Here is an 11,823-nt window from a genome sequence, read left to right on the forward strand (position 1 = left end):
CCTGAAAGGTCAATAAGGAGAATAGTAAAATATGTGATATATTTGAGTTTTCTTTTAAAAAGAATTTGATAAGTGTAACAGAGAGATTATTAGATCAAATGCTCACTGGATAAGAGAAAATTTATTTACAAGGATTAGGAGTTGGCTAATGAACAGGAAACAGTGTGCTGAATTTAGTGCAGGGATCCCATGAATGGTGCCAAATGCAGGACAGGAGTCAGGAGGAGGGATACAACAAAGGCATATCCTCAGAACCAAGCAAATTGGGTATGGGTCAGGCAGGCTTGGTGAGAGGTATTGGTAAAACAGCATAGCTGTGCAAGGAAAGACCAGGAGAGGCAAGGAGAGTTCCCATTCATTTCAAGGATCAATCTAGTGACCCTTTGTTAAGCTCCCTCCAAGACAATTGGATCCTGCCCTAGGTAGGGAGGTGCAGATAATACATTGTACTCTGATGTGGTAACACAACACTGTACAATTTCAGAAAGATATTTTTCATTCTTGCACTCCAAACTCATGCAACTAATGCTCACATACCCTTTGTCCTTCTAATGGCTTGCTGTACTTGCACATTGCCTTCCAGTGACTCATTTGCAGTGAAATTCAGGTACATGAACACTACCATTTCCTCATCTCTTGCCTTTATCTGACTTTTTATTTTTTCTTCCAGATTGGATACCTTTCCACTTTATATTCTGTCATGGTCCTGTCCACTCACTTAACCTGACAATTTATCCTCTGCATTTTTTTTTGCGTTTTCATCATAGCTTACTTTCTGCCTAGTTTTGTATCTTCAGCAAACTTAGACACATTATACTCAGTTCCTTCATCGACTTCAGTGATAGACATTGTAAACATCTAAGGCTCAAGCATCGATCCTTGCTGTGTGTTGCTAGCTACAGTCTGTCTGTCAACCTGAAAATGATACATTTATTTGTATCTTCGGAAGGATTTTTTTTTGGCACAGGCCATGAGGAGAGAAAGCACTCTCCATGCAACAACTATTGGTGGACTCCTGGTCATTGGGTGTTTTTCAAGAATTTCACCTATAAATATTTCTTATCACATTGGTTTTAGTTTATTCATATGTGTGCCACTATTATTTGTTGGGGCTAACTTAGGGAGATAAATGTACTGATCCTCTTCATGGTTGGCACACATTGATGGTTACAAGGAGGTCTGAGACATTTCCTTTATTGTAGACGAAACAAAATTTTGTTTTCTTGTTGACACTTTATTGCATGGTAATTGCATGGTGTTGTACTTGCCTGATATAGAACATGGCTGAACTGGTAAGCTCAACTGGCCCTTCCTTCTACACAATTTAAAAGACAGTGTGCAAGATCATTCTCAGGAGATCGCTGAAGTGTGAACTCAAAGTCCTGTAAGAGTTATGTAAGCCAACACATGTTGAATTCATTTTTAGATTTCACACACAGCTTATTAGAGTCCTTTTCTTTTATTGACTATACCCACCACCTCTGCACCCAAACGCATCTAAGAACCGGGTCCTTCCTACTTCATTCCTCCATGCCCCCAATGACCTTCCGTCATCCCCTGGATCATTCTTCCACTGCTCCACATTCCTCCCTGTATCCTTTGTCCTCCCTTGGCTCTGTCTTCCACACCTCTGCTGTATTATGGCATCGATTCCAGGCCAGACAGGCTGGTAATTTTAAGACAGTTGATATGATATCACAAGCTGTGCTGTTCTGGCATAAAGATACCTGGCTTGCTTTCAGTCACAGTCTGTGTGTCATTTCATCAGTGTAGTCAATTGGTTATATGTGCATAACAGACCAGTACATCAGTAAGCACAGAACGCAGACTATATGTGAAAGTCTGTGATATTGTAACCTTGCAAATAGTTAGTATTGTGAATAAACTTCAAGATTTGTGACTCAACAGAAGCAGATGTTATGATATCTAACTTACATAGAAACAACAAAAGGCATAATCTGTCATGCCCCAAACCCATTGCACGTGCCCCCTCTAACTTTCCCTCACTACTTACTCACCCTTGCTGATCCTGAGACTCCATGTAGGCTGCCATTCTCTTGTTTCCCTCCCTTGTGCCATCTAGCTTAGTATAGGAAACTCAGACAATATAAAGATCTCATACAAAACTGCACAAAGCTGATCGGTGCTCACCATCTTTAAACAAATGTGAACCACCAGATTCTCGTGCACCACTGATTTGGTCTTGAAAGTAGAACTTATTTAAAGGTTTTATGCTTTGATTATTACTGGCATGAAAATGTACAGAAGTTAGATGTTGTCTGCCAATTTAGTGTGTTGTCTGAGACACAACAAACAAGGCACTGGCTTTACGTCCACCTCAACCTGTCACTGCAGGATTCACATTTTGCATTTCGCTTCATTCTGACATCTCACAGATCCCATCTTCTGTTCTTGAGAGCTGTCTAAATTATTTAACCCCATCCTCACCTCACACACGATGCAATAGTTATACATTTAGACTTAACTTTTTAATTAGATTGAAATAACCATTTGCATATTTTCCCAATGTCCATTTGATCTTTGGCAGTAGCATCGCTTGTGTTGAATGGTATGACAAAAGTTAAAGATAACCGGTGGGTGTTTTTCACAGGGTTACTGGGTTTTTTGTAGGATTGCTTTATGTTGGGGGCAATGGATGCTAGGTGGTGTTGGTGAATGTGACGTGGGTTTACAGTATTGTTGTCAGAAGAGTTTACCAGTTTAGTGCAATTGAACCACAAAAGGATTACTCCATCTCAGGCAGCTTTGTTAACTATGGGCATGCTTACTATATCACATCCCTCCTCCCCTGATCCTTAGGTTACCTTCCCTCTTCCTCCTCCTGTGAAGAAGTACTGTAGTCTCCACCTTCTTCCTCCAGAAACAGGCATAGAAATCACAGGCCCCAAACACTGCACATGGCCCAGGACCCCAGTCCAATCCCCAACTAACTACAGTGGTCCCACACCCAAATTGAGCTCAGTGAGTTTTCAAGAGCCCTGGGTCCTGGTTGTTGGACCCTGATATACCCCCACTCTCCTATTGTCTATAACTAATCATGGCTGGGTACTAAACTATGGGATGTGGAGTTGTTTAGCTCTATCAATCACTTGCTGTTTATGCTATTTGGCATACAGGTTGTCCTGCTTTTTAGCTTCAGTAGGTTGACAGTTCATTGCAGGTGTGTGTGGTGCTACTTATGGCATGCCCTCCTGCAGTCTCCATTGAACCAGGGTTGATCCCCTAGCTTGATGATAATGGTTGAGTGGGGAATATGCGTGAGGTTTCAGTTTGTGCTGGAGTACAATTCTGCTGCTGCTTATGCCCCACAGTGCCTCATGGATACCAAGTGTTGAGTTACCAGATCTGTTGCAAGTCTGTCCCATTTAGTACGGTGATAGTGCCACACAACATGATAGAAAGTATTTTCAATCTGAAGGCAGGACATAGTCTCCACAAGACTGTGTGTTGGGCACTCTTACCGATACTAATATCATGGACAAATGCATCTGCAGCTGGCAGAAGGATGAGGTCAAGCATGTTTTTCCCTCTTGTTGTTTCCCTCACCACTTCCTTCAGGCAGTTTAGTAAGAATGGACTTCTTCTTAGCAGCTTGGCAGTGTTGCTGAATCACTCTTCAATGTCTACCACCCAGAGTATATTCTGTGTTATTGCTACAGTCTGCTTCACCCTGGTGATGTTCAATGTGGAGGGATATTGATTCATCAGCTGAGACAGGAGCTACATTATGAGGTACTCAGCTGGAGGTTTGCTTGTCCATGTTGGACCTGAGGTCATGAGGTTTCATGGGGTCCAGAGTCATTGTTCAGAACTCCCACAGTGTACCACTGTGCTGCTATCTCTGCTGGGCCATTGCTGCTAGTAGATATTGTCTGTCTGGGCATCCTGTGAGTATGACTATGTCAAGCTGTTGCTCTTCCATTTTAGCAATAGCCTCAGAAGTTGGTAAGGAGCATTTTGTAGGATCAACAGGTCTATATTTGCTGATATCATTACAGGCGTCTTTAATCTATACTGGGTGATCTACCTGGTTTAATTCATTTTTTTAGACTTTCTAGAATCGATACAACTGACTAAACTTCTGGGCTATTTCAAAGGTAAGTTAAGAGACAGCCACAATGTTGTATTCCATGTAGGCCAGACCAGGGAAGGTTGGTTGTTTCTTAAAAGAATATTACTTAGGTCCCTGGGCAATACCACTTGACCATCATCTCCCCTGAGGTAATCTAGGGGGTCCCCTGAGTTCCTTACATGCAACTGATGACTTCCAGAATCTGAAGGAAATGAGCAAGTGTCATAAAGCCAAACATTCTGATTGGCCTCATCATTTACAAATTGCAGACATATTCCGGCATTCATCCCCTTTAAGATAAATGTGTGGACAACAGAATACAAGATTTTGCAAATATCTTCCGCACAATTCCATAGGCAAAGAAATGCAAAGCTGTGGTGTGACATTGTATGCCTATCCAGTCGACATGGTTGGATGCTGCTGATCACTGTTGAGCCTCTTGTGACAATGTTGTTTAGATAGATTCAATGAAATTGATTCTTTGCCTGTAAAATCTGTATTGGATGTACTGCATCTTGCAAACTGTACCTCTGTGCTCATCCCCTTTCTCCCGTAGAGCAATCAGGTAAGTGAGAAGATTATTGATGCTCCTATGCTGGTGCTACTGCTGCTGCATATCTTGCCTTTTGTGCAGCATCCTCAGTTCCATGTGTTCACTTGTCTTTCTCTCACTGATGAATTCCAGAATCCCAGGAAGCCTGCAGGCTCAGAGTTAGTGTAAACGTCCGATTTAAAGCAGCTATGAAGTGCTGTTATTCATATTATAATCAATAACCCACTACTCCTGATAGAGTATCCGCCATAGAGATGAATATTTTGAACCTAAAGGCAAACGTTGGTCACTACTGTTGGCTTAGAGTCATAGAGATGGACAACACAGATACAGACCTTCAGTCTAATTCATCCACGCTGATCAGATATCCTGAATTAATCTAGTCCCATTTGCCAGCACTTGGCCCATATCCCTCTAAGCCTTCCTATCCATATACCCGTTCATATGCCTTTTAAATGTAATTGTACCAGCCTCTACCACTTCCTCTGTCAAGCTCTCTGCATGAAAATGTTGCCCCTTAGGTCCCTTTTAAATCTTTCCCCTCTCACCTTAAACTTATGCCCTCTAGTTTTGGATTCCCCTACCCTGGGGAAAAGACTTTGACTATTCACTCTATCATGATCCCTTCATGATTTTATAAACCTCTGTATGGTCACCCCTCAGCCTCTGATGCTCCAGGGAAAACAGCCCTTAATTATTCAGCCTCTTCCTCGAGCATAAAGCCTCCCATCCTGGCCATTCTTGTAAATCTTTTCTGAATCCTTTCAGGTTGAACAACATCTTTCCTATAGCAGGGAGACCAGAATTGAATGCAATATTCCAAAAGTGGCCCAACCAATGTCCTGCACAGCCATAACATGACCTCCCAACTTTTATACTCAATGCACTGACCAATAACAGCAAGCGTACCAAACATCTTCATTATCTTGTCTACCTGTGACTCCACTTTCAAGGAACCATGAACCTGCACTCCAAAGTCTCTTTTATCAGCAACACTTTCCAGGACCTGACCATTAAGAAACTCAACTGGACTCACCACATAAACACAGTGGCTACGAGAGCAGGTCAGAAGATAAGAATACTGTGGTGAGTAACTCACCTCCTGACTTCTCAAAGCCTACAAGACACAAATCAGGAGTGTGATCAAATACTCCCCATTTGCCTAGATGAGTGCAGCCCCAACAACACTCAAAAAGCTTGACACTTGACACCATCCAGGACGAAGCAGCCCATTTCATTGGCACTGTATCCACAAGCATCCACTCTTCTACAACCAGTGCTCAGTAGCAGCAGTGTGTACTATCTACAAGATGCACAGCAGAAATTCACCGAAGATCCTCAGACGGCACCTTCCAAACCCACAACCACTTCCATCTAGAAGGACAAGGACAGCAGATATATGGAAACACCACTGTCTTCAAGTTCCCCTCCAAGCCACTCACCATCCTAACTTGGAAATATATCACCGTTCCTTCACTGTCACTGTGTCAAAATCCTGGAATTCCCTCCCTAAAGGCATTGTGGGTCAGCCTAGAGCAGGTGGACTGCAGCAGTTTAAGAAGGCAGCTCACCACCATCTTCTCAAGGGCAACTGGGAACCAGCAATAAATACTGGCCAGCCAGCGACACCCACATCCCACAAAGTGAATCCATTTTTAAAACAAAATTAAGTGTACAAGCCCTGTCCTGATTTGCCCCACCAAAACGTAACACCTCACATTTCTCAAAGGACTATCCATTTCAGAAATTTTAACCAGATGCCTGCTCTCAAAACAACTCAATGTTTCAGGTTAAAATTCCCCAATGTCTGTGACTCCTACAAGGCTGAGATGAAGCAGAACAGGATATTTATTTCCTACTAAAACAAAATTGTGAGTATTCACTGCTGTAACTAACTGAATGAAATATAAAGTCTTATGTTCTCCAGCATTAAAGTCATTTGTAAGTCAAACTTTACCCTTGTCTTGTCAAGTATTATCAAATTTAACTGATTGTTGAGGGAACATTGAAGTTATCTCTGCAGCATTGTGCCATTGGGAATGCCAATGTCTGACTAATTTGGGAAATGTCCTTTCAGTCAAGCAGCAAATGCCAGAATCTTGTACATAAACAGATCTATTTGATTTACATGCATCACAAAGACCAGAGATATGAGCTTTGTGTGTAGCTGAGTTGAACAAAGTGCAACCCTGTTACAGTCTCAATGTCCTATTTAATAAGTACATCCACTACAGTTATAGACCCATAGGGATATATGGCATGGAAACAGACCTTCGGTCCGCCACATCCATGTCCCATTTACTAGCATTTGGCCCATATCCCTCTAAACCTTCCCATTCACACAACCATCCAGATGCCTTTTAAATGTTGTAATGATACCAGCCTCCACCACTTCCTCTGGCAGCTCATTCCATACATGCACCATCCTCCATGTGAAAAAAATGCCCTTTTAAATCTTTCCCCTCACACCTTAAACCTATGTCCTCTAGTTTTGGACTCTTATACCCTGGGTAAAAGATCTTTCTTATTTACCCTATCCATACCCCTTATGATTTTATAAACCCCTGTACAGTCACCTCTCAGCCTCCAATGCTCCAAGGTAAACAGCCCCAGCCTATTCAGCCTCTCGCTATAGCTAAAATCCTCCAACTCTGACAACATTCTCGTAAATCTTTTCTGAACCCTTTCAAGTTTCAGAACATCCTTCTTATAGGAGGGAGACCAGAATTGCATGCAATATTTCAAAAGTGGCCTAACCAATATCCTGTACAGCCGCAATATGACCTCTCAACTCCTATACTCAATGCATTGTCCAATAAAGGCAAGCATTCCAAACACCTTCTTCACTATCCTATCTACCTATGACTCCACTTTCAAGGAGCTATGAACCTGCACTCCAAGGTCTCTTTATTCAGCAACACTCCCCAAGACCTTACCATTAAGTCTATAAGTCCTGCCTTGATTTGCCTTTCCAAGATGCAGCACCTCACCTCAAATATAAAGTATGAACAGTGCCTGATATTTGTTGCAATCTTAATCAGTTTTTTCTACATTTGTTTCCCTTCTGAAGGCTTAGGTTTCAGCACTTTCATGGCTGCCAATATTTTATTTAAGTGGCAATGGTTCATGTAAAACCTGACAGTGAATGTTAGAAGGTTAATCCACTGATGGGACATTACAGCCAAACACAATATAATTGCCATCTGGTGGCAGTGAACAGAATGCAAGCATCAATCTACAGAACACAGGTCATCTGACGTGAGTTTGTTGGATTTTCATTTTTCCAAGCTACATCTGCCTTCAACCAGCTTAGAAATATTGAGCTGTCTAAGAATGGTTGGTTTTGGATTTGAGAATACTGCCAAAAATGTAGGGTGCTTCTGAGAGCTCAAGAACAAGCCCAGCTAGAGTATTTACTTTGTAAGTCATTCAGTCAACTAAAGATCAGAAGTTTTTATTTTAAATAAGATGTTGCCTTTAGCATTTTAGACCAGAGATTGTTCAGATTAAATTATTTTTATTTTGAGATCAAGTTTGCTTCTGATAAATAGAGAAATGTAGAAAATTGGAGCAGGAGGAGGCCGTTTGGTCCTTCAAACCTGTTCCACCGTTCACTATAATCTTGGCTGATGATTCAACACTGTTGTACCTTGTTCATGACTTATCACCATATCCTTTTATCCCTTTAGCTCTAAGAACTATATCTAACTCCTTCCTGGAAAGCATAAGATGTAGAAACAGAATTAGACCATTCAGAGCATGAAGTCTGCTCCTCTACTCAATCATGGCTGATATGTTTCTCAGCCCCATTCTCTTGTCTTCCCCCTGTAACATTTGATTCCCTTCCTAATCAAGAATCCATCTATCTGTGTCTGAAATGCACCCAATGACTTGGCCTCCACAGCCTTCTGGAGCGGAGAATTCCACAGGTTTCACCAATCTGGGTGAAGAATTTTCTCAACCTCTCAGTCCTAAATGAGCTACCACATATCCTGAGACTGTGACCCCTGGTTCTGGACTCACCAGTCATCAAGAATATCCTTCCTGCGTTTACCCTGTCTAATCCTGTTAGAATTTTAAGAGGTTTCTATGAGATTCACCCTTGTTCTTCTAAACTCCAGTGAATATAGTCCTAAATGATCCCATCTTTCTCCCTACACCAGTTTCACCATCCTAAGTATCAGTCTGAGTTGTGCTGAAGAATCATTGGACTTAAATCATTAATTTTGCGTTCCTTCCCACAGATGCTGCCAGACCTGCTGAGTTTCTCCAGCAATTTCTGCTTTTGAATCAGTCAGTAAACCTTTGTTGCACTCTCTACATAGCCAGATCAACCTTCCACAGATAAGGAGACCAAAACTGCACAGAAAACTCCAGGTGCAGTCTTACCAAGGCGCTCTACAACTACAGCAAGACATCCCTGCTACCGTACTCAACTCCTCTCACTATGAAAGCCAACATAGCATTTGTCTTCTTCACCACAGCTTCATCTGCATGCTTACTTTCAACAACTGGTGTACAAGGACACCATGGCCTTGTAGCACCTACCCCTTTCCCAATGCATCATCGTTCAGATAATAATCCATCTTCCGATTCTTGCTACCAAAGTTGATAACCTCACATTTATCCACATTATACTTCATCCACCATGTATCGGCCCACAAACTCAACAAATCCAGATTTTCCCAACTGAAAGTTTAACCGTACATCAAGCATCAATTCCACTTTCCTAAGCAAAGAAGGATTAGGTAAAATTATCATTTTTTGCATCCTTTGCTGGTGATAAAATTTTTTCAAACCTCATCAACCTCGAAAATGAATATTTCTTTTCTTTCAGTAGGAAAATAATAATAAAATACAATAATTAAAAATAACATAAAATGCTCACTGTTATGCCATTTGTCATTTTCAGGTCACGATTGGGTTGCCAGATTTGTCTAAAGAAGTCTTTGGATGGAATAACTGTGAAAATACCAAAGGAAGTGTCCGACGTCAGAGAATCAAAGGGGCAGTGACATGACACATTTTACAATGTCAACACAACTTGGAAACAACTCCCTCATAGAAGAGACAAAATTATGTCACAACATATTAAGTTTTTATTTTAACTAGATCTTGTGAAGTCCAACATGGTATTGCCAGTGAAGCTGTTTCTGATGGGTGAGACTTGTAATGGATAAACATTAAACTGATTTGATAATAGCATTATAACAAAGCAGAGTCCCAATAAGCAAAGTGTCTGCTGGTGTTGGAGAAATGTTTTACTATTCCTCTTTGAAAGGTTTGTGTGCTCAGGAAGTAATCTGGGGAGAGAATCATTATCCATTTCTTCACCCAGAAGTAACACCAATCATCTGTAAGTCAAGTCATGTAGCTGAAGTTAAATAATACCCAAGCCATAATTTAAGAAGAAAAATCCTTTGCAGCAATCCACCAGGAAGGATGTTTGTTTTGCAGGCTCAAGATTCAATCTGGGGCTCTTACAATTTAACAGGCAATAATACTGAATACTACACACTAAAACTGGTATCATATACATACATACATACATGTACAACTGTGAAAATGCATAACTGTAATATCTAATGTATAAATAAGCTGACAAAACCCTTGGGGTTCTTTCCTTCAATATGTTTGGCACCCAATGCAACAGTGAAGGTTATTTGGTCCCAAATGACCTTGAATCCTTGCCTCCCACTCACTATGCAGCTCCATCCCCACTTCTGTCCCATAGTGCTTTCATTGTCTCCTTGGAAAATAAGTTGTCACATAAGTGACAAATTAGGAGCTATTCTGTAATGTGGTCTGAGATAGCCAAATCTCGTTTTACAGCCATGTTTCAAGGGAAACATCAAATGTCACCAAGTCCAGATCGCAGAGATGAAATGTTAATGTCTAAGTCATTGCACTGTTATTAGCACTGAGAAGATATTGTCATTTTGTAGCTCTGTACTTTATAGACATGAGTCACTCAACTGGAGGCAGTTATAAATGTCATTGGAGATTGTTTGATAATTCATCTCTAACTTGAGGTTCACAGGTCAAAAGCCAATTCTATGTCTCTAGTGACAGCCACTGTTGTGTTTCTGCATTTCTCACTTTCCCTCACTTACACAAGATGTGATTTCAAACTCATGATGTTTTGGTTCTTTCTCACTCCTGTGATTTAGTACATTTTGTTCTCAGACATCAAGGTTGTAGGACAAACATTTGGACACTCTCCAAATAAAAAAAAAGCCCTTTATTTGAAGTTATGTGAAATAATCAGTGGTCACGAGATCATCAGGAAAGCTGACCTTTCTCCTCACTGGTTTACTGATCTTACCCATAATACTGGCATTCAGTTAGAATGCAAGAGAGTAAGCTAACTGCACGCTTGTCTTCATTGCTCAGAACATTGGAATTGGGAAGTAATGTTGCAGCTGTACAGGACATTAGTGAGGACACTTTTAGAATACTGCATACAATTCTGTTTGCCCTTCTAGAGGAAGGATGTTGTTAAACCTGAGAGGGTGCAGAAAATATTTACAAAGATGTTGCTGAGACAGAAGGGTTTGAGTTATGGGAAAGATGTTGAATAGGCTGGGCCTTCTTTCTCTGGAACATCTGAGACTGAGAGGTGAACTTACAGAGGTTTGTAAAATCATGAGGGGCATGGGTAAGGTGAATAGCCAAGGTCTTTTCCTAGAGTGGGAGAGTCCAAAACTAGAGGGCATCAGATTTAAGGTGAGAGGGGTAAGATTTAAAAAGGACCTGAAGGGTAACATTTTCACACAGAGGATGGTGCGTGTATTGAACAAGCTGTCAGAGGAAGTAGTGGAGGCGGTTACAATTACAACATTTAAATGGCATCTGGATGTGTTGTGAATAGGAAGAGTTGAGAGTGTTTTGGGCCAAATGCTTGCAAATAGGAGTAGGTCACATTGGGTTGTCTGATCGGTGAAAATGAGTTGTACGGAAGGGTCTGTTTCGGTGCTGTATGATTCTTTGACTCTAATACTTAACATTGATTGGAAATTGTCCCTAGACCTTCTGGGTTGTATGTTATTACCTTTATTAGCAAGGGCATGGGAATGCAAAACCTTCTTTTGAAATGTGTCTGCATTTAGATGTAAGTTTAATGTAGGAATTCTCCTGGAACATATGTTAAAGTCAGTTACTTAAATTGTCCCTATTT

The 11,823-nt window shown here is 41.1% G+C and overlaps 1 protein-coding gene across 1 annotated transcript in view; it reads left to right on the forward strand.

The window, feature by feature from the left end:
- fdx1b (ferredoxin 1b) overlaps window positions 1–11,439 on the forward strand; it is a 32,866-nt gene extending 21,427 nt beyond the window's left edge. Inside the window, exon 4 of the mRNA XM_043704836.2 lies at window positions 9,559–11,439. Within this exon, the coding sequence (XP_043560771.1) occupies window positions 9,559–9,661 (103 nt within the window). The 3' untranslated portion in view covers window positions 9,662–11,439. The remainder of the gene's footprint in view (window positions 1–9,558) is intronic.
- The last annotated feature ends 384 nt before the right edge of the window (window positions 11,440–11,823 follow it).

Source organism: Chiloscyllium plagiosum, unplaced genomic scaffold (assembly GCF_037043375.1).
Source record: "Chiloscyllium plagiosum isolate Xiang-an unplaced genomic scaffold, Cpla_swu_hap1 HiC_scaffold_11, whole genome shotgun sequence".
Taxonomy (NCBI): domain Eukaryota; kingdom Metazoa; phylum Chordata; class Chondrichthyes; order Orectolobiformes; family Hemiscylliidae; genus Chiloscyllium; species Chiloscyllium plagiosum.